The following is a 24204-nucleotide window of genomic DNA, read 5'->3' as shown; positions in this document are numbered from 1 at the left end:
CCCATATGACATATTGGCCAGCAGTGAGAACAGAAAAAGTCATGATTGAGAACAAGTTTATTTGAAGCACTAAATGTTCAGAACAGCAAGCAATCTTTCTTGCCTATAACCTTTGCTGGCTGCCTTGTCACAATTAGGATGTAGGGATTATGCAGTCAGAAACCCCAAACTGATGTTCTTCCACTAAGTCCAAATGTTTCTATGTTTCTTCTATCTCTTATCTTTTGACATTTCCTTCAGACGCCACATAGCAGCCATGTATTGGGTGATTTCGGTGCTCCGACTGGGGAAGTACAGCCTGTTGTCATTGCGGTTGACACTGATCTGTGAAGGAGATCATAGTATAAGAACATCTGGCATCAGAGAGAAACAAGGAGTGGTGTTCTCTGAAACCTCTCCCTTATCCCCAGCCACTGACATGCCTGGCTTTGGATAGGATGTAAAATACCACTTACAAATGTTCTAGACTTCCTTAAGAGTCATAAAGGGTCAAAATCATTTGATCTCTCAGTGAAAGCTAAATCTGTAGGGTGTCAGTTTTCCACAGCAGCAACTGTGCCAAACAACTTATCTCCCTGAAGTCTCTTGAAATACCACTCACCAAAGGGGTGGACTGCCAGCCAATTTCCTGGCTTTCTGTTTGTGGTTCTGTGTACTTCTTATTTGGTTCAAGTGCAGCATGATGAATAATCTTCAGGAATTCAGCTATTGGGTTAAAACATCAATACAATTATTTACTATAGATTGAATACAAAGTATTAAAAGCCATCATGCTGTCATTTCTGCCAATAATGAGCTCTGCACCCTTGTCTTGTGCAACTCTCCCTGGCTAGTGCATCGATGTTCTGACACATTCATTTTATAGAATAATTTGTATGATGCCTTTCAGGTTAAACCCTTCAGGTGACTCATTGAATAAAACCAAAACGACACTGCAGTATTTACAGGAATAATAAAAAGAGAAGCTATTGCATTATTTGAATATGTTACTGGTCCTTACTGTGAATGAGAATAATAATAATAATAATAATAATAATAATAATAATAATATGTTTATTTATTAACCACTTTTCCCAAGATCAAAGCGGTGTACAAGTGTCAGTAAAGACAGTCAGTAAAAACAGTACCACGATTCACATATTAAAAATACACATTAAAACGAATTAAATCCAAAAGCATAGTTAAAAACATACAGTAATAATGTTAAAATCATGAATAGCAATACGTCAGAGTCAATAGAGGAAAGATAATCTTAGAAGGAATTGGGAGGGTAGGCTTGTAGGAAGAGTTGGGTTTTTAATGCCTTTTTAAAGGCTTCTACTGTTCCACTAAGGCGGATCCCTTCAGGTAAGGCATTCCACAGAGAAGGCGCTACTGCCGTAAAGGCCCTTTCTTTGTGGCATTGTATTATAAAGGCGACCAAAGCACTTGCAGCTAACTTTGTGTCTCATACAGAGCATTATCCATAGTTCTGCCTAATTGTAAAGCTTAATTATTCTAGTATGTACGGACAGGAATGAGTCCAGTACAAGATAATTGCTCTGTTTGTTTATTTGATCTGCAGTGCATGGAGCCCTTTCATTTAGAGAGTGAATTTAGTTTATTCCTTAAAGGCAAGGGGCTCTTACCATCTGCAGGCTCCTCTATATTATCATGCCAAGATGCAGGCTTTCCAGTGATGGAGTAGACTAAAGGGAAAAACAGAAAAATGTAAATTAGTACCGAACAGACCTTAAGCAACAGCAGAGGGAGAAGGCCCTGGGCCAAGCTGGACATTTGTTGTTTTCTTCCCCACCGCTCTTCTTTGGCAGGTTCTCAGGTGCAGAGACACCTGAATGCACATTTCCAAACACAGCTGCAATAGATGTATTGTGGGTAATGCATCCATAGTATGGTGGCTAGGTGCACAGACCCTTGGAAATTCAAGCGCTTTCCTGTATTGAAAGGCATGAGCTTTTGTAGACTTGAGTCTGCGTCTTCAGGTGCATTTGGAAGTAGACTGGAGTCTAGGAAAGCTCCTGCTGCCAACTTCTTTCTACCAACGTTTCGGGAAGAGTGGCGCAAAAGTTAGTAGGTGGAACAGGACTTCCGCATGTCTTGTTAAGGGATCTTATCAATGGGTACCCTAAGAGGACCTCATCAAGGGGTTTTCTTGGCAATATTTGTTCAGAGGGGGTCAGCCCTTGCCTTCCCCTGAGGCTGAGAGAGTGTGACTTGCTTAGGAGAAGCCATCTGGAAGCTGTCAATCAATGCCTGAGGCTGCATCCACACAGGAGAAATAACTCAGTTTAACTCTTTTCTAGCTCAAGGCTATGGAATTCTGGGAGTTGGAGTTCGTTGTGGGGCCCAGAGTGGAGCAGAGCCCCACAAAAAACTCCAACTCCCAGAATTCCATAGCCTTGAGCCAGAAAAGGGTTAAACCAGGTTATTTCTCCAGTGTGGATGCAGCCTGAGAACAAGGTTCGAATCCCCACTCTGCACAAGTCACACACTCTCAGCCTCTCAGCCTCAGGGGAAGGCAAGGGCAAACGTCCTCTGAACAAATCTTGCCAAGAAACCCCTCGATGGGGTCGCTTTAGGGTCAGCATAGAAAACATCTCCCCCCCCAGAGCCCCCACGTACTGTGGAGGGAGGGGTTCATGGCATACTCGGTGTGGAGGCGCTGGCACCGCAGCTCCTTCCGAACCGTCTCGCAGAAGATCTTGTTCTGGCTCACGGGGTCCAAGGGCTCCTTCTGGACCCCTTTGGCCCCGGCCATCCCTCGCTCTCTCTGTCCCTCTGCAGCTGAGGCCTACTTGGCTCCTCTGGGCCTTCAGGCCTTTTGGTCTCCTAGCAACAGAACAGTTAGAACGCAGCGGGAGGAGGCGTGGCCAAAGAAGATTCTGGCCCCGCCCCTCTCTTCCAATTGGCTGCTGAGTTAAAGCTCCCGAAGCGCCCATTGGCTGCCGGGGCCGCAGCTGGAGATTTGAATCCGCGCGTGGCAGAGAGAGATGAATGAAGGGGAGACAGGAAAGACCCAGCGTGACGGAGCGGTCTGAGCGCTGGACTGCCTCTCTGGAGGTCAGGGTTCGAGTCCCGGCTCGGCCACGAATCCCACGAGGATTGGCCACACTCTCTCAGCCCCAGAGGTAGGCACAGTTTGGAAGACTGCCACTCTGGAGGCCAGGGGTTTGATTCCCTACATAGCCACGAATCCCACGGGGAGGGTCACACTCTCTCAGCCCCAGAGGTAGGCACAGACTCTGGAAACTGCGATTCTGGAGGTCAGGGGTTCGATGCCCAGCTCGGCCACAAAACTCATTGGGTGACTGGGGGAATCACACTCTCTCAGCCTTAGAGGTAGTAGTCACACTGGGCGAGTGACACTCTCTCAGCCTCAGGGGAAGAAGGCACAGATTATGAAGACTGCAACTCTGGAGGTCATGGGTTCGATTCCCTAAACTCTCATACTCTCTCACCCTCAGAGGAGGAAGGCACAGACTTCGAAGACTGTAACTCAGGGGTTGGATTCCCAGCTCAGCCACGGAACCCACTGGGAAAGTCACATTCTCTCAGCCTCAGAGATTCTGAAGTCAGAGGTTCGATTCCCTGCTTGGCCACGGAGCCCCCTGGGAGAGTCACGTTCTCTCAGCCTCAGGAGAGGAAGGCACAGACTTCAAAGGCCGTGATTTTGGAAGCCATGGGTTCGATTCCTAAGTCGGCCACGAAACCCACTGGGTGACTTTGGGCGAGTGACACTCTCTCAGCCTCAGGGGAGGAAGACGCAGGCTCCAGAGACCGGGACTTTGGAGGTGAGGGGTTCGACTCCCAGCTCGGCCACGGAGCTCACTGAGCGAGTCACACTCTCAGCCTCGGGGGAAGACTCCGCCGAGTCTTTATAAGGCGCTGGCTCTGGAGGCTCTGGGATGGAGGCGGAGGCCGGGGGGGAGATCCTGTGCACGGTGGCCATAGAGCACTTGGGGTCGGCGGGAGCCCCGAGCCGCCGCCTGTTCCGGGAGGCGCAGGTGACCCTGGGGCGGGATGAGCTGGGGGCCCTGGCCTTGCGGGTCTCCCACCCAGGGGCTCCCCCGGGACTCTTCCCCTTGAGGCGAGGTGAGGTGCAGCTCTTCACCCGCTTCACGAAGGAGGGCAAGGGCTCACTCCAGCTGGGTCCAGCCTCGATAGGGGCCCCTCACATCCAGCTCCTGCTGTCCAACTGCCCCCCGGAGCGCCTCCGCCGCTTCCTCCACACACTCCGCATCAAGCTCCAAGGCCAGGCTGGCCCCACCGCCACCACTGCGGAGCGGGCCAGGCTCCGGGCTGGACGGCCTCGAAGCTTCGATACCGTCAGCCCCGTCCAAGTCCGGGACGTGAAGGAGGCCAGTCGGGCCCAGGAGGGAGAAGCCACGCCGGTGAAGCCCAGGAAGCGCCCCCGGATGGAATCCGTCCACGGGAACCGGGTGAGAGGGCTGGCTTTTCCAGGCTAACCATGCCAGAATAATCTCACCTCTCTCTTCTTTAAAAAGATCAAATTACCAGCTTGGTAGATGGAGGGAATGCTGTGAATGTAGTTTACCTTGATTTCAGTAAGGTAGCAACAGCAAGTACTTTTCTATACCGCTTACTGATATACTAAGTGATTTGTTAGTTTTTTGTGAGTTTTTCAGGCTCTGAGGCTGTGTCCTAGAAGAGTTTATGCCTGATGTTTCACCAGCAGCTGTGGCATCTGGCATCTTCAGAGAATGCTGGCATGGAAGAGAGAGGGGCATAGGTACTGTTGGCTGAGAGGAAGCGATTTGCACGTTGACCTGTGTGTTGCTCTGTTGTTGAATGGCAAGGCCTCAGGACAGGGAGACAGAGAGGGAGGTCACTGCAGGCCACTCAAGCTACCCAGCCCTTTAGGGACAGTTCATGGCATGTCATGCTGACGATCAGGAAAGAGCTATAATGATGTTTGTATACTACCCTAAAGTACCCTATAACCTTTCTGTCTCTCAAATAAGGGTAATTCTTTATAATAAAGGACACCTGGCAACCCTAGTTCTACCTTCAGGTTTAGTGTAGGTAATTCAGGAGTTACATTTATATATTAGGCTAATAATGCATCTGAGGAAGTAGACTTAAGTCTATGAAAGCTCATGCTGCCAACTTCTTTCTTTTAGTTAGTCTCAAAGATGCTACAAGATCTCTCTACATACTGATTCTGCAGATTAACACGGCTATATGTTTCACAAAGTGCCTGGGCTCCTTGAGTATAGTGGACAATGATGACATTTATCACCCTCCTCCAGCTTTCCTGTTAGCTCTGTCATGGCAGCAGTTGGAGTAAAACCTGAAGCAAGTTGTTCTGAGAACTCTCTGTTGAAATGCAAAGGATATCAGGGTGGCTTTGTCATGAATGGGCAATAAAGACCCTTTAGCATTATTTTAAAAATTGGTCCTGTCCCGACTGCAGTGGCAACTGTTAGAGCAGCATTTTAATAAGATGAACAGACACAGCTGCAGGCATTTCTGGACTCTGCTTGGGAGATGCAGCCATAGACAAACACCTGCACTTCAGAACTGATCACTCTATCACTGAAGATAAACTACCTCCTTGACATGTACACTTGCTGATTCCAGATATTGGGATCATACAGTGGTTAGGTGAATACGAAGACAGAAATTCACTTGGCATGTGCTCATTAAGTGCTTCTGAAAATTACTTTATACATTATAGTTTTTAATGCTATTTTAAATTAACCTGGGATATGTTATGGATGTGTGGTTAGAAATGCATTCCAGAATGGAGGGTGGGAATTGTGCACTAGCCCAGATGTGGCTGAATAGAAATTCCCAGCATTCAACATCTTTGCCAATGCTGGTTTGGGCTTCTGGGAGTTGAATTTCAACTGCATCTGGATTCTCACCTCTGCTAAAATTAGTATTTTATTTCTGAATGTGATGTATGTTGGCTGAACATCCACCTGATCTCCTTCCTAGCAGCAAGTGTAAGGAAGACTGAACAGGACCTATAATTGCTATGGTACTAGTTAGAAGATACAGATTAGATGTAGCACTTGGTTGGTTAACATAAATGCACCAAAGACATTGTTTACTTGAAGTAGTAGAATGTAGTCCAGCATAAAAAATAATATCCTAGTTAAGAAGATCCTGATTTAGGAGAGAATGTGCAACTTCAGTGAGTGTAGGAGAGGCTTATTCTCTTTGAATGTAGATTGGTTTGGGTAAAGTGGGATTCAAACAGCTTAATCTTCTTGGTAGGGAGGCATTTTCCTCCTGTGGCTAGCTATACAAAAGAAATTCAGAAAGTACATTTATAAGCCTTTCATATTTGATGAAGTTGAAGTTTTGACCTGTGCTTTGGAGAATGTGTTGAATCACTGTGTGGATCTTCCCTTCAGGTGGTTGAAATGCGGCAGGTGAAGAAAACGTGGTCGATGTGTTCCCGAGCGACACTGTCCCAAGAGCAGTCAGTGGTGCTAAATGCGGTGCTGGGTGGGAAGAATGTCTTTTTCACAGGCAGTGCTGGTGAGAGAAGAGGGTCAAGAAGAGTTTAAGTGTGTCTCACTACGTTCTCAGATCTCATGGTCTGGCCCTTGGTCTCTGGTCCTCAGAGCAAGGGAAAGAATCTTAGTGCGAGAGTGCCGTCTTGAAAACTTTGTGTGTGTGCATGCACACGTGCCTGTGTGTTTTCCTCATTTGGTAGATTTCATGGTTGTTTTTTTTAAATAGCTCACTCTGTGAAACTGCAGTTGATGCTTAATGCAGCGTACTTAATGACATCACCAAGGGTTGCCTCTTGTAACATCATCAGGGCCTGTTTCCTGTGATGGTTGTTAGTATTGCAGTCTCCCACAAAGAAGAGTTTGCAGTGACATCTTCTTCTTAGCTTGGCAGTCTTGGGGATTAAAGCAACCCATCTCTCACTTTGTTTTTCATGTATCTCTATGTATGAAGAAGGAGAGATATCTTTATTTAGAGTATCTTTCCCCTCAAAGCCAAGACTCAAGGGATCTTACAGAGTACAACAAATGCATTATAGTTAAAACCTACTGTTACAAAAGGTCCTTCCAGCTTAAAGAGAAACCTCTTTGGTGGATCCTCTCTATCTTGTGGATGAGGAGACTTTCTTCTTCAGTCCAGGTCTTGGCACACTTTTGAATAGGAATTTGTTGTGGGATCATAAAAGTGGCATGGGGGCAAAACTGTTGAACTGTTATCCAGATTGTGTGCATCTAAAGCCAATTCTTCTCTCCAAAGGTACTGGAAAATCCTATCTGCTAAAAAGGATTGTGGCCTCGCTGCCTCCAAATGGCACATATGCTACCGCCAGCACGGGAGTAGCAGCCTGCCAGATTGGTGGCACCACCCTCCATGCCTTTGCAGGTATTGGGGAGTTGGAACCCTGGGGAGGGGGCAGAGAGCCTACTGGTGGGGAAAGCTTGTGGGGGGGGGGGCAGGATTTTTTTTTAATAACAACTCCCAGAATATCCCAAGGGCTTCCCAAACTCTGCCAATGAGATATTACCGACATACGTTCTCCATCTCTTTACAGGAATTGGCTCAGGAAAGGCTCCCCTGTCACAGTGCATTGAGTTGGCTCAGAGGCCTGGTGTTCGCCAGCAATGGCTGAACTGCCGCCGTCTGATCATCGATGAGATCTCGATGGTGGAGGGTGATTTTTTTGATAAACTGGAGGCAGTAGCTAGGTGTGTGAGGACATTCTCTGAGATTATGTTTGCCTTTGCAATAAATCCTACTTGTTTGGGACTTAAAATATTTACAGGGTAGAACACAAAACCTCCTTCACTGTAGAATTTAAATCAGAGGTTGGATGGACTCACCTTACACAGGTACTTTAGCAATTGATTCCTGCAGTGATTGTGGACTAGACTAGATGATCCTAAGTGTCTTTTCCAATTCTATGATTCTGTGAATAGTTACCATAACTGTTGCCTAAGTAGGTTCTTGATACAGCTTTGTGCATGATTACTCAGTGGAGAACACAGAGCTTTCAAGTTACTTTTTCAATTAGGTTTCAGTTGAATCCAGATTCTCCCTGTCATTATGGCCAGCTGTTATGCTGGCTGGGGGGTTGTGGGTGTTTTAGACAAAAAAAGCTCATTTTCTTCTCAGCCTCCTTCTCCTAGAGCTTGCAAAACTCACTTTTTGGGGCACATTCAGTTGGGATCCTGGAAGGTGTAGTCTAAAACCTGACTTATGTCTCTGGTTTTCACGTCACTTCCTTACCTCCCAATTATCAAAGCATTCAGAAGCTCCTTGTAGTTTCTGGCAAGCATTATTTTCATAGCATCTTGCATTTAGTTTTGTGGACTTATGCATGAAATTTAAGGGATATTGACAATTAGGAGTGTGCTGTGTAACCTCACTGAGCCGAAGCTAAGATACAAAGTGTAGAGGGCACAGCAGTAAGAGTTTGTTGCTGTTGCTGACTGTAGAATACTGTAACCCAGGGGTAGGCAACCTGTGGCCCGCGGGCCGGATGCGGCCTGGCGAGGCCTTGGGACCGGCCCCAGCACGGTCCTGCCACTGATTGCCACCGGGGCCTTTGGCCTCTCGTGCACAGGGGCAAGGGGGGCAATTGTCTATAGACGCCTCAGAAACATGCATTTATATTAACATTTTTTAAAAATCATGAAATATTTTGCGTGTCCTCCACTTTTTTAAAAAAAAGTGTCCACCATTTGAAAATGTTGTCCTACATTTGTCCCGGTTTATTTATTTATTTAATTTTTTTTAAAAAAATTATTTAATTATTTATTTTTTGGCTTCGGCCCCCCAGTTGTCTGAGGGACAGCAACCCGGCCCCCGGCTCAAAACGGTTGCCTACCCCTGCTGTAACCTATTCTCTAGGATCAGAGTAGAAACAGCTGTTAAAGGGTATGCCCATTCCCTCTGCTTTCCTGATAGAGATATAAGGAAATGTGAGGATCCATTTGGAGGAATCCAGCTCATCATCTGTGGGGACTTCTTGCAACTGCCTCCAGTCACCAAAGCTACTGAGCAACCCAAATTCTGCTTCCAGGTATTCTGCTGCTCCTACTTCTCAGTACTGAATATACTTTGCCCTCAACTGATCTACATTTTAAAACCAGGGTATTTTTTCACAGGCAAAAAGCTGGCGGAAGTGCATCCACTTGAACATGGAGCTGACAGAGGTACGGAGACAGACTGACAGAGAGTTCATTTCTCTTCTAAATATGGTCCGCCTTGGCAGGTGAGATGCCATATCCCCCTCCCCTAAAGTCACTGGCTTAAAGATGGTGAGGTCTAACCTCTTGGAGTGAAATTACCTGTGTCTGCTTCTTCTCCCTCTCCTTGGCTGAATACTAAATGCTGAGTGCTTTTGTCAAGAGAGAACACTAACTGACCTGCTTCAGTGGTCTCTAGTAATTGCTTTTAATTTATGATACTGACTGAAGTATGTATATTCTGTACTTTGAAAAAAAATTGTCAGAGCTTGGAAAAGTTAATTTTTTGGACTGCAACTTCCACAATCTTCCATTAAAATAGTTACAGTCACAGGGCCAAGGTCCCCAAACTAGTTAGGTTGTGCTCCCCATTTCTCAAAAGTAACTTAAATAGTTACTTCAAAAACTTTCCTGAGTGCTAGAAGCTTCTGATATCATTCTGTGGAGCATGTGATAGCACAAGGCACAGCAAGTAATATTCCTCTTTCCACCATTTAGTGAGGCAATACCCCTTAGTTACAAAAGTAACTAAAATGTTACAGTTATATCACAAAAGGTATGAAGATATCCCTTGTCAAGCTAGTTATAGTGTAATAGAATCATATCTTTGTTACTGGGGAAAACAAATGTAAGTACAATTAGTTTCTTCCAAGCTGTGCATATCAGGTGGCTAGTTGAGGATGATGGGAATTGGAATCTAACACATTGGAAGGGCAGCATGATTGGGAAGGCTAGCTTGAGCAAATGGACTTCTTTAACAAGGAGGGTAGTTAGAAGCATTGTACCCCATAATTATAGGTTGGTTTTTTTTAGAATTTACTACTAACGTTAGTAAATACAGTCAAGTTTGGTCTATATGTTTTGATGATACAGTCAGGGGTAGCCATGTTGCCTATGTAGCAAAGTACAACAATATCCAAAATCCATAAAACTGATACTTTCATTGGGACAACCAAAATGCACAAAATACATGTTGCAAGCTTTTGAATCTCCATTGGTTTCTCAAGGAAAGTGTTAAAAAAGTTATATAGAAGATTTTTTTCACTGTGTTAGTCACAAGTTATGTTAGAGCAGCAATTCCATAAAATCCTTATATAGCTTTAGTTACTGCTGTTCAATTAATACTGGTTTCTGTCTGATAAATGTGTGGCTGGCTAGCACCATTTAGGGACAATTTAAGTCATTTGAGGTAAAAAGAAATTCAGGGTGAAAAATTTGAGGTGGGTGAGGGTATGTGGATCAAGCATACTGGGTGTCATATGTGGCCTTCAGGCTGCAGTTTGTCCATGCTTGCATTAGGGTAGCTTTACCAACCATCTCAAGATACACAAGGTTAGCAGATAATCTGTGGTATTTCTGATTAACATCTTTGGGCTCTCTTAATTTTTAAATGTCCCTGTGACTTCCTGCTAGATGTACAGAAGATGTCACCAGACAGCTGACTCAAACAGCTACGCACAGGGTGGAGAGAGATGGAATCCTAGCTACCCGGTTGTGCACCCACAAGGATGATGTGGAGCTCACAAACACCAAACAGTTGCAGCAGTTACCTGGTGAGAAATAGGCCTTTCCTTCAAAAGACTTAGGTGAGAGAGGGACCTCTTGCTGTGGGAGGACCTGCAGATGATGGGAGCCAGCACTGGGGTGTATTCCATGCCTTTTTCTTTCTGAATGAGACAGCACTGTGAGACATTAGCCTAGAATCAGACAATGCCCTCCACTGGTAATGAACTTGCTTGTCCTGGGATTCCTTCACCAGTGTTTGGTAGTGTAATGAGAAGATTCGTAGATTCAGCAGAGGCAAAGGGGGATTAGCTCTGTTGCTACTACCCAAAAGCCACAAATCTGTGGCTGGAATAGGGAATATGTAATATGATACCTCCCATTTGGAATTCTGGGAGATGTTGTTTTACTCTTCAGGTGTACCATGTAGAGCCTATTATGTCTAATACCTGGACTTCATTGCGACCTGAGACTGTAAAAGGATGGAATTCCTTACAAGTAATTTTACAGGCCAAGGCTAATGGCCTTTACTCTGTTCTCATCCTTCTCGATTTGTCTGCAGCCTTTGACACCATTGATCACTGTCTCCTAATTGGCATACTCTCTGACCTTGGGTTCTCAGACTCTGTTCTTGACTGGTTTAGATCTTACTTGTCTGGCAGATCTTTTGCAGTAGTTGCAGGTGGTCAGACTTCTTCTCCTGTTCCCTTATCTGTTGGAGTTCCTTAGGGCTCTGTTCTGGGTCCCCTTCTGTTTTCTCTCTACACACTGTCCTTAGGTAAACTCATTAGCTCTTTTGGTTTTTCCTACCATCTGTATGCCAATGACACCCAGTTGTATCTTTCCACCCTGACCTTTCTCCAAGGCTTGAACAGCAAGTTTCGTATTGCTACACAGCTGTCTCACAGTGGATGTGCCATCGGCGTTTGAAGCTCAACATGTCCAAGACGAAGCTTCTTGTCTTTCCTAAGCCCACCCTTCAACACTCCTTTTCTGTCTCTGTGGACAACATTTCTATTCAACCAGTCCAGTAAGCCCGCAGTCTTGGTTTTATCTTTGATTCTTCTCTGTCGTGTATCCCTCAGATCCAGACCACAGCCAAGGCTTGTAGATTCTTTTTGTACAATATTGCCAAAATCCGACCATATCTCTCCGCCTCTAGTGCCAAGATCCTGGTCCATGCCCTAGTGGTCTCACAACTTGATTACTGTAACGTCCTCCTAGATGGGCTTCCTCTTTCTCACCTCTGTCCTTTAATCTCTGTCCAGCATTCAGCTGCACGCATTATCACTTCCACCCACCACTCTGACCACATCTCTCCTGTGTTGGCATCCCTTCACTGGCTCCCCCTCCCTTTCCGCATTCAGTATAAGCTCCTGCTGTTGACATTTAAAGCCCTCCATGGACTGGCCCCTCCTTACTTATCAGACCTTCTTTCTCCTCACCTTCCCATTCGGGCCCTCCATTCTGGTAGTCAAGGTCTGCTGTCCCAGCCCAGGATTTCCTCTGCCCCATCCTGGATTCGCCCCTTTTCACTTGCTGCCCCTCACTCCTGGAACCTTCTTCCCCCACGAGCAAGAGCTATCACTTCTTTAACCAGCTTCAAAATGGAGTTGAAAACCATCCTGTTCAGAGAAGCCTTCCCAGGCATTTCATAATTGTCGCTTACTATTTGATGTTCTTTTGGTGCTTGTTTATCAAACCATTTCCTGTATTGCTATGTATTGTATATGCATTATCCTACTTGAGAGTATGTATTTTCCCTGGAAGATGATTAACCATCCATTATGAAGCCAAGCCCTCCCTCCAGTCCATCTGCCTTGGTCCAGGCCTTGGAGGTAGAGAGGAACTGCTGGACCTCTTACCCTTTCCCTCCACCACTCCCTTCTCCTTCTGTGTCATGTCTTTTTGGATTGTAAGCCCGAGGACAGGGAATCGTCTAACTAAAAAGATTGTATGTACAGCGCTGTGTAAATTTACAGCGCTTCATAAATAAAGGATAATAATAATAATAATAATAATAATAATAATAGTATTAGGACAAAAGTTAGGAAAGAAACACTTTCAAAAGATAGTAAGTAGTAAACCATGAATGGACAACTATTGTTTTTCAGATTTAAATGAACTGCAGCTCTCATGATTCCTGATGATTTACTATACTGGATAGGGCATCCAGAAATACAGTTCAACAACACAATTACTCACCCCTCGAGTAAAAGGGCTGTAAATTCTTACCTCTGAGCCTATCTTTTCAGGAGAGCAAAGGTCCTTCAAAGCAGTGGATAGTGATCCTACATTGGTGAAAACCATTGATGCACAGTGTCCTGTGAGCAGCATTATTGAACTCAAGCAAGGTGCTCAGGTGAGCAAATACTGTTAAGTTCTGCTGGAGCTAGAGGTAATTTTAATATTGGCAAGTGGATTTGGCTGTACCCAAAGAGGTGTTTCTCTGTTTTTCCTCCTAGCATTATATTTCCCTGCTGGTGCTAACAAACAAATACTGATGGAATCATATTAAGAGCAGGCAAGCTGAATATTGGAATCTGTTACAAGCACCCCTTATATGATCAGCCTGAAAGCCTGTAACTGTATTTCCACAAAACTGCAGTTCAGACTGTAAGAGCAGCAGATCTGTGGACTTTTTATATATGCTCCATACTGATCCAGTTACTCTTGTTAATGTCGGTTCCTATATGATAAATATGTGGTTGGTTAGCACCATGCATTGCAGGTATGGAGAATCTAAACTAAAACTCCTACAGTCCTTTATCACTGGCCATGCTGGGAATGGGGGCTCAAGGGGTTAAAAGTCCAAACCATTCAGAGGGCAGAAAGTTCCCCAACCTGACTTACAGCTTCTTGGTATGAATGTATTAGCTAAGTGGATTAGCTGAGTGGATAGAAACCATTTCATCTCAGGAAACCTAACTGCTCTTTTCAGGCCGAACAGCATCCTACTTTGGGAAGCTCTGGGAGTTACCCCTTACCACATGCCACACAGAATTATTGACTATAATAGTTATACTGAAATATTTGAGCTCCTCCAAGATACTTCCCTGTCACCAAGAATTTTGGGAGAAGGGACACTGCTGTCAGTGGCAGGTTTAGATTCTGCTGAGGGTGCTAGCAGGGGAAAGCAATATGTCTTCCTGTGTGACATCTACATTTCTTTCACTAGGTGATGCTTACAAAGAATCTTGATGTGTCCAGGGGTCTGGTGAATGGGGCTCGTGGTGTTGTGACTGGATTTGAAACGGAAAGAAGAGGTTAGTTTCTTTTCCAACAAGCACACTTCAGAGTATTGTCTGGGTGTAGTTGATGTCTATTGGTCTCTGAACTGTTCCTTTAGAAGTTGATTATTGTGAACATCTCTACTTTGTGATAGGTATGAAAAGAATATTCATAATTCGCTCCCAGGTTAAAAAATGAATTTCTCAACAGTTGAAACCCCCATAAGAATGGATCTATGAGAATTCTGAGCCATTTTCTCTTAGCATCAGATGTCCCGAAGTAGTGCAAAGGAATTATTTTACAGAGAAAAGCATGTTTACTACACAGAAAACAAGTTTCTGCAAATTAAACTGCTAAAAACAAACAAACCCTTTTTTGCACAAAACTCCACATGTTTTTCTCCATAGAGTAATTCCTACATAACATTTCAGGATGTTTGAATTCTGGGAGAAGTGGTATATTCATTATCTCCAGCAGTAAGAAGAAAAATACTGTAATTATTCTTCCTCACATACAAGGATGAAATAGTTGATCACTTACTTGTCTTCTTTGTGACACAGCTAACAAAAATATAGTTTCTTCATTCATTGTCCTGCTTTTACTGTCATTGAGCTGCTGTTCTGTAAGTTCCAGCTGAATGCAGTCCTTTTTCAAGTGTTTCTACTCTGGTTTCCCAAGAAATATGATAGTTGGGAATCCTGCTCCGAGCTATGAGTAGTTTTAGCTATTTTCCCTCCTACAGGCCTGCCAAAAGTGAGGTTTTTGTGCGGTGTCACGGACGTTGTTGGAATGGAACGATGGGTTTTAAAAGGACCAGCAGGAACCTGTCTGAGTCGCCAGCAACTGCCCCTGAAACTTGCCTGGGCCATTTCCATCCACAAGAGCCAGGTTAGTGAACTTGTTTCAGCCAACAGGCCAAATTCAATTTCAGAAAAATTATTGCAGGCTGCATCCAGCAATTGACTGAGCCAAAGGAAAAAGTGTGAAGTTAAAAATGTCAAGTTCTGATATTAATCAAGCTTTAGAGAGGCCTTTTCCTCTTTATGTGGAAAGAAAACCTATACCAAAGCCAGCAAACCACCACCACCACTTTATGTCCTGCCTTTCTTGCACACTGGGACTCCAAGTGGCTCACAAAATATAGAAACTGTAGACTATTTCATCAGATGCACAGAATATAACTTGGAATTTCAGGTATATATTTCACTGCATCTGGAGTGGTATTGTGGCTGGTCTTTTAAAATATATTGGGTTTTTGAACCTGTGGTAGTCCTAGAAAAACGTGGTCCTTTTAGGGATGAATATGTGCTTTCTGTTATAGAGGGTCGATAGAGAAAGCTAAAAGTTAAAACTGCTACTGCTCAATAAGCAACCTTGTGATAAAATATCTCTAAGCTGCATTATGCCCCAAATACATAGTCTATTTAGGTTCTTTACTGTTTCTACTGTAGTGATAATCATATTCCTGACCTATTCCATTGGCTATTTACTCCTTTACTGTTATCTCTTTCCTCTACTAGGGTATGTCTCTGGACTGTGCTGAGATATCCCTGGCTCGTGTCTTTGAATATGGGCAGGCTTACGTAGCACTTTCTCGAGCACGCAGTCTTTTGGGTCTCCGTGTTCTGGATTTTGATCCTAAGGTAGTGAGAGCTAATCCATATGTATTGCAGTTCTACAGACAACTAAGAAGAGACAAATTTCTTACTCAGGTAATGTGATAATCTGTCATCAGGCTGTTCTAATCACTATGCTCCTGTATAAACTATGGTATAGTGAACATTACAGGAGACTGAAACAGGGCTAACAAATGGCATTGCAGTCTAATGTCTGTCCATCAACACACAAGAAATGCCACATGCTCTTGATAGGAATCTGGTCTGAAGTTTTCAACAATTACAGAGCTTCTTTTCTTACATACTCTATAGAGTGCAGTAAACGCTACAGGTCAGCACTTTAAGAGATAAAATAGTGGAATGTCAGTGTTCCTTCTAAATAGCTGAAATACTTCTTTTGGGGCAACATGGGATGTGACTTCATGTACATTTTTTCTTTCTTTCTAGGGTTTTTGCATTCAAGCCAACAAAGAAAACATAGAAGGTACCTGAACTATGTGGGCTGAAAATTCTGGGCACTATTTTCCTTTGTCCTTTTTATTAAACAGGCTACAATGACACGTGGGAAACAACTTTTCCTACTGATCATCAATATGTAGGTTTTCAAGCTTGCCAGCTCAGACTTCCTCCTTCTTTTACAGCAAATAAAAGTGGGATATCATTTTTCATAATTAAACAATCCAAGTGTCATAAAAAGTAGTTTGCTAGAGATGGAGGTGAGTCTTATTTGAAGCTCTTCTAACAGAATATCCATCATTTTGCTACTATGTCTCATTTAAATCTTTGGCACTATTGAACAAACATATAGGAATTAGATATTTCTTTGAAGTGCCACAGGAGAGTCTACCAAATAGCTTTTAAGGCAGAGAAGTGACCACAAACAACCAAAACACCTTTGTTTAAAAAGTCATCATACTGCTTTTATGCATCTTATGTTACATAGCTTCTCAGGAGTGATGGACAACACTAATAACAAATCTGTTAGAAGATAGACAAGTGGGAAAAAGTTAGTCTGGTAATTGTAACACAAATTAATCTATGGACTCCTATGTTGCTTGTCAAAACATCATGTGAATGAAGCAAGTTCAATGTATTTCCCCAAATCTGAATAATGTGTTTGAAACCAGCTGCTAATTAAGTCACATTGTATGGTATTGCTAAATGTGTATTCTCTTCTCCCCTGTAAATATCATCGAGACAGTGTGATGAACACAACTGTTAATAAAATATTTTATCATACCGTAATTTATATTTCACTGTTACATCATGGGATGATTATCTCCCACTAGGATGGTAATTTTTAAAAAAGTGATTGCATGCTTCAGCTCAGTTGTAACAATGGATAATACTTTGCAAGATTATCTTTTTTGATGCTCTCATCATAATGTTGCCTAAAACAAGAACATATTCCAAAAGCAGTACTTTGAAGTAAAATCGCCGTAACTAAACTAACAACATATGAAACTAGTAGACCAACTCAACAGGAACCCTCAAGGCTAGGATTTTGCAATTAAAAGCAACTGGTAAAATGGAGGGAAAACATTAAAGTAAGAACACAGTTTATTTATTGACATTAAACAAAGGTGTAAAAAACAGATCAGGCTACTTAATACTGGCATGAGGAGACTATGATCCCTGTACGAGTAAGGGCTATTTCAGAACACCTGTGAGAAGACTTAAATACAAGTTTTTTCAGGCATGTGTAGCACAGAATGCACTTTCCTTCGGTCAACAGTTTCTCCTTCTCCGTGGTCTCGGAGCCTCACACATTAAAGTTTTGTGCCTGTGCAGAGACTGCATGCGGAACAGTTTCAGCAGTTTCTCCTTTCTGTGCCAAAAGATCCAACGGAAACATGAATGAATTCAAAGGGCAGATACCCAGAGTCTTCCAATTGATAACAGATGACGGTGTTTCATCACCTTTGGAAGAGGCAAGAGAACTAGTACCCTCTTGCTCTTGAAGGCAGCTGGTTTCTGGATGCATATGGAAAAGTTCGTCACATGAGTCTTTACCAGTGTTTACAGATGGGCTGGCCTCTGCTTGTGTTCTGCTTTTCTCTGTGTAGTGTCCATTTAACTCCAAATAGCTTTTGTACATATGATTCTCCAGCTTTTTAAAGTCTAAGCATCCCAACTCTTCTTGTAGTGACAATAACAAATCTAGGAGCACAGCTGACTCTACAGAAAACAAGCAAAACATAGAGGCGGGGGGAATGAGGGTTAGCTGGCAGAAAATACATTTTATTATAGGTTTGTTTCCTCTCAACCCCTGTACAGCAGCTGTGGCAAAAAGTGGTGTATTTCTTCACATGAAATGCTGAACATTTAAAAAAAAAACAGTATTTTATATTATATAACTGTTTATATTATATAGAGGTTTTGAATAGCTTTCAGTATAAACAGTTAAACTTCAAGAACTTGAAATGAAGTGTAACTTATAGCATCTTTTATACCACAAAGTAATCAGCAACCACTCTTACTTATCTAGAAAACCTTCCTACTTTGTTCCAACTATATCAACACTTTACTTTGTTAAAGTGCTTCTGTATCTGGTGCTCCAAATGACAGCTCAGTTAGTAAGCACTCTTGTTTATTGCATCTATCAGCTTTGGCTGATATACCAGCTACACCCCTACCTACAGCTGGACGACCTAAAGATGGTAGAGCATGCACTGGTAACCTCAACACTGGACTTCTGCAGAACACAGTAACCAGATGTTTACTGGGACATCAAAGAGTGAACTTATTACACCAATGTTAATATCACTCCACTAGCTGTCAATTAATTTCTGGGCAAGATACTACATGGTTTTGGATCCAGGTTACCTACAGGATTGCCTTCCCCCATATAATCTACCGCTCAGATCCTCTGGTGGACATTTAATCCAGTTAGCCAGGACTAGGTTGGCAAAATAAGACTGCTTTAAAATGTGTATATCTTATTTGTCCTCTTAAACTGTTGCATGTTCTAATTAATGTGTTTTAACTGTTATTGCAGCCCCCCAAGACATTATTATTTACCTAGTAGCATTTAATAGTTTAAGCATCTACAGAGGGCAAGCCGCATTGCCCCAATGGCTGTGCGTGCACATGGCAGCAGCAAAATGGCTGTGTGCACACATGATACTATTGAAAACCACAGGACTTGAGGTCCTGCACTTTTTTTTTCATCTGTAGTGGTTCCAGAAAGGAACCCACATGGATACTAAGGACTGGCTGTAATTGCTGATTTGTTGCTCCCCACCTCAATCCATGGGGAGAGGTGGGTAAGAAATAAATATGACATCATCATCATCATCATCATCATCATTATTATTATTATTATTATTATTCATGGCCATCACTTCAGCATGTAAGGGTTTGGAATTGGGAGCATTTCTTGATTTGGAAGGACCTCTGCATGATCAGACTAGACTCAGTGATTCTCTCCCCAAGGTCAATTCCACAGAATACAGTTAATTATTCCATTTTTTCTGCCTGTGATTGGCCAAGGAATTGGAAAAGATATGGCACACTCTCAACGTGAAGAGGGCCATCCAAATTTACTTAACAAGAACCAGAAGATTCCGGTCCTTTGAAGAACTATTTAATTTCAACCATGGACCATGGGAAAGATGGTCTCCACATCTACTGTAAGCAGGTGAATCAAGTCCTGCATCATAGTCTGCTCCACCCCCCTACCTGTACTGTAGCGCATTCCACCAGAAGGGCAGCCACAACAGCAGCATGGGCTACTAGCGCTCCACTGGTAGAAATCTGTAGGGCAGCCACCTAGAAGTTCCTTTCCACCTATGTCAAGTATTATGAACTGGACACCTTTGAAAAGGCAGAGGCTGCATTCAGAAGGTGAGTCCAAAAGCAGGTAATGCAACCCTATAGTATTTATCCTACCAGCACATCCTCTTTAGAGAGGGTAGCTTTCACATGTCCCAAGTTCCAGGATGTTCCACCCTTATCTACTGAGACAGAGAATGTTGGATCCTACCTGTGTGACATTCATTTCCAGTAGTATAAGGGTTTAGTATAAGGGTTGACTAGCCTACCTGCCTGGAGAGTGCTGGTGGGAGTGGGACTGACCTGGATTCACCAAGGACTCAAGGGCCCCATGTTCCCCATGCAGCAAAGATTCCAAGCTCCTGCTTTCTATGGGATATCTCTGCTTTTACCCTCTGTTACTGTTATGTTGGCTATGGTTACAGTGGACCCTTGTTATACGCTGGGGTTTGGTTCCAAGATCCCCCATGTATAACAAAATCCGTGTATGCTCAAGTCCCATTAAATATAATGACATAGCAAAATGGTGTCCCTTATAAAAATGGAACATCAATGCAAATTTATACTTTTTTGGAACATTTTCAATCCATGTATGCTTGAATCCATGTATAAAAAATCCGTGTATAAGAAAGGCCGACTGTAGTTGTTAATTTTTGCTCCTTTTCCCCACCAGGCCTGTATTCCTTTGGGCAAGTGACTGAATTTCCCCCATGTGGCTACAAGGGGAGGGCCTCTTTAGATCTTTGTCTTGCCTATTGGGGCAAGTGGGAGAAGCATCCCAAAGTTCCAGGATGTTTGACCCTTTCCACTGGAAATGAACATCTCACAGAGAGAATCCAATGTTCCTTTTTTAATTTAACTGTTATGTTGCTGTTAACACTAAATGATTAAAACTTCTAGATAGATGAAAATGTCTAGTACAAAAAGATTCAAAGCTCCAGTGATACTCTAGTGTAGGATCCAGATTTAGGTCTCTTTTGCACCAGAGTTATAGCAGTTTTTAACTGTCATGGCTGCATTTTATGGAATCCTGGGACCTGGCAGAGTTTTAAATACTTCAGAAAACAACAGTTCCCAGAATTCTAAAGGGTACAGTCTTGGCAATTCAAAGTGGTATCAAACAGTGTGAAAGACTTTAGTCATAACAGTAGACTCCTCAAAATCAGTCATGATTAAAGACCTAGTAACTCCAATGAGTTTGAGTTTGCCTGATGTATGGTTGGACTGGATGGCCCTTGTGGTCTCTTCCAACTCTATGATTCTATGAATCTATGGTGAAGCCTGACCCCAACTCAGTCTCTCTTTTCCATTAACTAAAAATCTGGGGTTTCCTGACCATTATGTGGAAGTGTAGTGACAAACCATGGCTTAAAAACATAGCTGCTGCTATGGAAATGTGCTTCCATCTTTCCTCATGACCTTTGTGTAATGAAATATGACTACCCAGACCTAAGAGTAATATTTTTAGATTGCTTAATTTTATGAAGCACAGCATCTGCACTTACTAAAGTGACCATGGGCAAATCACACTCTCTCATCAAACTGCCTCTGAATAAGTCTTGCCAAACCCCTCCCCCATTATAGGGTTGCCATAAGTTGGAGTTTACTTAAAGTCCCACAATAACAAAAAGCAATTGCCCAGTCTTTCCGCTCATGATTGGAAAAACCGTAACTTACCACCTGGTGTAAGTTCTGGTGCTTTAGATCCACGTGAGATCACAGAGAGGAACTTGTAAATCTTTTCGAAGTCTACTTGAAATCCACCGTTTTCCACAGGGGCTGGTTCCCCCACATTTGATGACATAGCCGCTTCCTGAGTTTCTTCATTTGATTTATTCTTGTTATGAAGAGTTGGTGATGAACATCTAGTGTTTTTGGCTTCCACAGGCTTTGGGGGCACAGAATGGAGGAAGCAGATTGGCTCAGCAGATGCAATTGTCAAAGCCTAATGAGTGGATATACACAGATAACAGTAAACATTCCCCTGTACAAAGGGCACTACCAGTTCTAAGCAGACAGAGATTTTCTGAATAAGAATCCAAAATACACTTTGTACTAATACATTTATTTATCAGAGGCAGTAAAAGAAATGCCATAAAACTTCCTTCTGTTGGTAGCAACAAAGTAACTTTTTTGCAACCTTAAGAGACTGTCAATGAAATGACTTGTAGTCTCACAAAGGGTAAGAAACAGACTTAGATTTCAAAAGGAGGTACTTTATTGCTGCTAAAGGAAAAGGAAATTTTATTGCATTTCTTTTACTGCTTTTGTTCCCAGTCCTCTGAATCGAACCTCCCTCAAGACCACCTTAAGTAAGTATCAAGCAAAATGCAAATATGTTATCTTAACATTGTCACTTTTCTTCTCCTGTATGATTTTTTTTTTACTTTCTTTGACTGGTGAAGAACCCACTGGACCCTGAAAGCTAGTATGATTTGGTTTGCATCCTTTGATGTTGCTGTGTGCCTTCAAGTCATCTCTGACTTATGATGACCCTATGGCAAACCTATCATGGGGTTTTCTTGGCAAGATCTATTCAGATGAAGTTTTCCTCCCCTGAGGCTGAGAGAGTGTGACTTGCCCAAGGTCATCCAATGGGTTTCATGACTGAGTTGGGAATCAAACACTGATCTCCAGAATCATCATCCAACACTCAACCACTACCCCACACTGTATTTAATATCAATCTTGGTAAGATCACATAAGGTACACTATTTTTACCTGGGAAAAAGCAGCTGTCACAGCATCCTCAAGGCATCCTGTTAATTTCTCAGCTAACTCAGTCCACACCTAGAAACAAATGGAGATATGACTATCTTTTAGGCTATTTAAGCCATAATTCCTTACCCATGCTTACCCCTTCTTCTGTACCTCAATAGGTGCTGGAATTGGTGCATCCTTCTGTTTACTCTGACGGTATCGATACTGGGCCTTGACTGCTTCTCTTGCCACACGTTCTTTCAGTAGATCCACAAATTCCATGATCTGCAATATCAGCACAATATAGTCACAATATTTGAAGTGTTTTAAAAACAGGGTTAGCCTACTTTCACAAAACACTAAAACTTGTAATTCTCCCAACAAACACAAAGATGAGAAAAAAACAATGAAGTATGAATAGTATTTATACTTTGTCACATCTATTCTGCTGCGCTCTCATGAAAAATAATTATAATGCTCCCATATCACCATTAATGAGGCTTGTTTGGCTAACAAGTGACATGCATTTCATTTAAAGGTGGTGACACATCAGACCAAACGCTACAATTTATGTTTATATAGAATATGACACGGCTCTTGTGGACGTTTATTTATGCTAGCATCCATAAATGTAACCCAAACCTGCAAAGCACCTGCAAGAGCTTAATCCAACTAAGGGCCAGACCACTGTAAAAGCTGGCTTATGGGCACAGGATTTTGAAGCCGCATGGCCACAAGACACCCGGAAGCCGCTCAGCCAACTACATGTGAATAGAAATGTACTTGCTATTGCCCTAGTTTCTGGAGCTACAGAACACAAGCTTGCTTCATTTTCAATATGACACCCTCTCAAATATTTAAACATGGCTATCATGTCACCTCTTAACCTTCTCTTCTCTAGGCTAAACATCCCCAGCTTCCTAAACTGCTCCTCACAGGACATGGTTTCCAGACTTTGCTTGCTCTGACACTTCTATTGTATTAAGAAGCAGTTCGTTAATGATCTGTTATAAGCAAAAGAATGCCAGTATTAAGAGCCCTGGTGGAGCAGTGGTTAAATGCCTGTACTGCAGCTACTCACTCACAAACCGTAAGGCTGTGAGTTCAATCCCAGCCAAGGGCTCAGGGTTGACTCAGTCCTGCATCCTTCAGAGGTTGCTAAAATCAGTACCCAGCTTGTTAGGGGCAACTAGCTTACAGTTGTAAACCGCTTAGAGGAGTTTATCACACTAGCGAGATCCTGCAGGGAAAACTGGATTTAAAGGAGAGTTAAATTGGGAGAAAACCAGGAAATGCCCAAAGTTTATCACATTCAAATTTAATGTAACTCTCCTTTAAACTCCCCCTTTCCTGCGGGATCTCGCTCGTGTGATAAAGCTGAGAGACTGCTTAGGGGGCATGAAGTGGTATATAAGTCATAGACTCGTAGACTTGGAAGGGACCGCAAGGGCCACCCAGTCCAGCCCCCTTCTGCCATGCAGGAACTCTCACTCAAAGCATCCCTGACAGATGGCCATCCAGCCTCTGCTTAAAGACCTCCAAGGAAGGAGACTCCACCACACTGAAGCTGCTATTGCTAGCTACTTTCTGGTTTACTTCATATGGTTTACTATTTGCTTCACTGCTATAACAAAGCCATGCTCTGGACGGATATGTGTAGGAGGTGTCTTGGGAAAAGATGCAAACTCATCCCTCCCAGTGAGGCTTCAAAGGGAGGGCATTTTGGAATTCCTCCTGGTCAGAAGGCTGAAATGTAGGACACGTCCTGCAAAAGGAGGACGCCTGGTGGCCCTGCTCTGGAGACTCGCCACAAGCGAACCCAGCCTTCCATCTTCCAACTCACTTCGCCTTCCTCCTTCGAAGGCAGGTACTTCTTCAGCAGCTCCGGCCGCAGCGGACCCGGAGCCTGAGCTTGAGCCCTCAGCGCCTGAAGGAGGCGCCGCTTCTCTCGGTCGCTCCAAACCCGGGGAGCGGAGCCCAGTCGGTAGCGAGCAGGGGCCGAGCGCATCCTCGACGGCGGCTTCATATTGGCTTCTCCTCCTCAGCCTGCCCTGAAATCCCTCGAACTAAAGCACCCTCTCCGCCATCTTGAGTATGCGCGACACACGCACAGCGTCGCACGGTGATGACGTTTCACGCACAAGGGCGGCTTGACGTCATGACGTCAGCAGGTCGCCTTGCCGAAC

At 43.4% G+C, this 24204-nt stretch overlaps 3 protein-coding genes across 4 annotated transcripts; 1 reads left to right on the top strand and 2 right to left on the bottom strand.

Moving 5' to 3' along the window:
* Positions 1 to 39: 39 nt before the first annotated feature.
* On the bottom strand, positions 40 to 2824 carry LOC149316157 (cilia- and flagella-associated protein 144-like). The gene is made up of 4 exons (XM_089514902.1): positions 2623 to 2824; positions 1629 to 1688; positions 602 to 705; positions 40 to 324 (listed from the first exon to the last, which is right to left on the bottom strand). Exons 1-4 carry the CDS (start codon positions 2756 to 2758, stop codon positions 211 to 213), a joined length of 414 nt encoding a protein of 137 aa, XP_089371028.1. The 5' UTR covers positions 2759 to 2824; the 3' UTR covers positions 40 to 210.
* Positions 2825 to 3905: 1081 nt separating this feature from the next.
* LOC149316156 (ATP-dependent DNA helicase PIF1-like) lies at positions 3906 to 16416 on the top strand. The gene is made up of 12 exons (XM_089518294.1): positions 3906 to 4439; positions 6384 to 6510; positions 7243 to 7368; positions 7538 to 7691; positions 8914 to 9028; positions 9114 to 9220; positions 10608 to 10747; positions 12953 to 13059; positions 13876 to 13963; positions 14671 to 14816; positions 15449 to 15640; positions 15992 to 16416. The coding sequence occupies exons 1-12, from the start codon at positions 3906 to 3908 to the stop codon at positions 16034 to 16036; spliced, it is 1881 nt and encodes a 626-aa protein (XP_089374420.1). The 3' UTR covers positions 16037 to 16416.
* Positions 16417 to 16476: 60 nt separating this feature from the next.
* LOC149316155 (snRNA-activating protein complex subunit 2-like) lies at positions 16477 to 24119 on the bottom strand. Of its 2 annotated transcripts, XM_089514898.1 has the most exons (5): positions 23862 to 24119; positions 22190 to 22303; positions 22040 to 22108; positions 20996 to 21263; positions 16477 to 17722 (listed from the first exon to the last, which is right to left on the bottom strand). In XM_089514898.1, the coding sequence occupies exons 1-5, from the start codon at positions 24042 to 24044 to the stop codon at positions 17307 to 17309; spliced, it is 1050 nt and encodes a 349-aa protein (XP_089371024.1). In that variant the 5' UTR covers positions 24045 to 24119; the 3' UTR covers positions 16477 to 17306. The 2 variants fall into 2 exon arrangements, with proteins under 2 accessions (XP_089371024.1, XP_089371025.1); XM_089514899.1 differs by lacking the exon at positions 20996 to 21263 and having other exon boundaries at positions 17638 to 17722.
* Between the last annotated feature and the right edge of the window lie 85 nt (positions 24120 to 24204).

This window comes from Sceloporus occidentalis, unplaced genomic scaffold (assembly GCF_023333645.1).
Source record: "Sceloporus occidentalis isolate IW3139 unplaced genomic scaffold, rSceOcc1.0.p SCAF_3, whole genome shotgun sequence".
Taxonomy (NCBI): Eukaryota; Metazoa; Chordata; class Lepidosauria; order Squamata; family Phrynosomatidae; genus Sceloporus; species Sceloporus occidentalis.
This window is presented reverse-complemented; position numbering and strand designations above follow the sequence as displayed.

Excerpts from the sequence above, each read along its gene's own strand:
- LOC149316157 (XM_089514902.1), bottom strand. The coding sequence starts at position 2,758 with ATGGCCGGGGCCAAAGGGGTCCAGAAGGAGCCCTTGGACCCCGTGAGC. Across the intron at positions 706-1,628 it reads TATAGAGGAGCCTGCAGATG|CTGAATTCCTGAAGATTATT; the intron begins GTAAGAGCCCCT and ends TTAACCCAATAG. Across the intron at positions 325-601 it reads GCTGGCAGTCCACCCCTTTG|ATCAGTGTCAACCGCAATGA; the intron begins GTGAGTGGTATT and ends TCTCCTTCACAG.
- LOC149316155 (XM_089514898.1), bottom strand. The coding sequence starts at position 24,044 with ATGAAGCCGCCGTCGAGGATGCGCTCGGCCCCTGCTCGCTACCGACTG. Across the intron at positions 22,304-23,861 it reads CTTCGAAGGAGGAAGGCGAA|ATCATGGAATTTGTGGATCT; the intron begins GTGAGTTGGAAG and ends CTGATATTGCAG. Across the intron at positions 17,723-20,995 it reads ACCAGAACTTACACCAGGTG|AGTCAGCTGTGCTCCTAGAT; the intron begins GTAAGTTACGGT and ends TGTTTTCTGTAG.
- LOC149316156 (XM_089518294.1), top strand. The coding sequence starts at position 3,906 with ATGGAGGCGGAGGCCGGGGGGGAGATCCTGTGCACGGTGGCCATAGAG. Across the intron at positions 9,029-9,113 it reads AACCCAAATTCTGCTTCCAG|GCAAAAAGCTGGCGGAAGTG; the intron begins GTATTCTGCTGC and ends ATTTTTTCACAG. Across the intron at positions 15,641-15,991 it reads GAGACAAATTTCTTACTCAG|GGTTTTTGCATTCAAGCCAA; the intron begins GTAATGTGATAA and ends CTTTCTTTCTAG.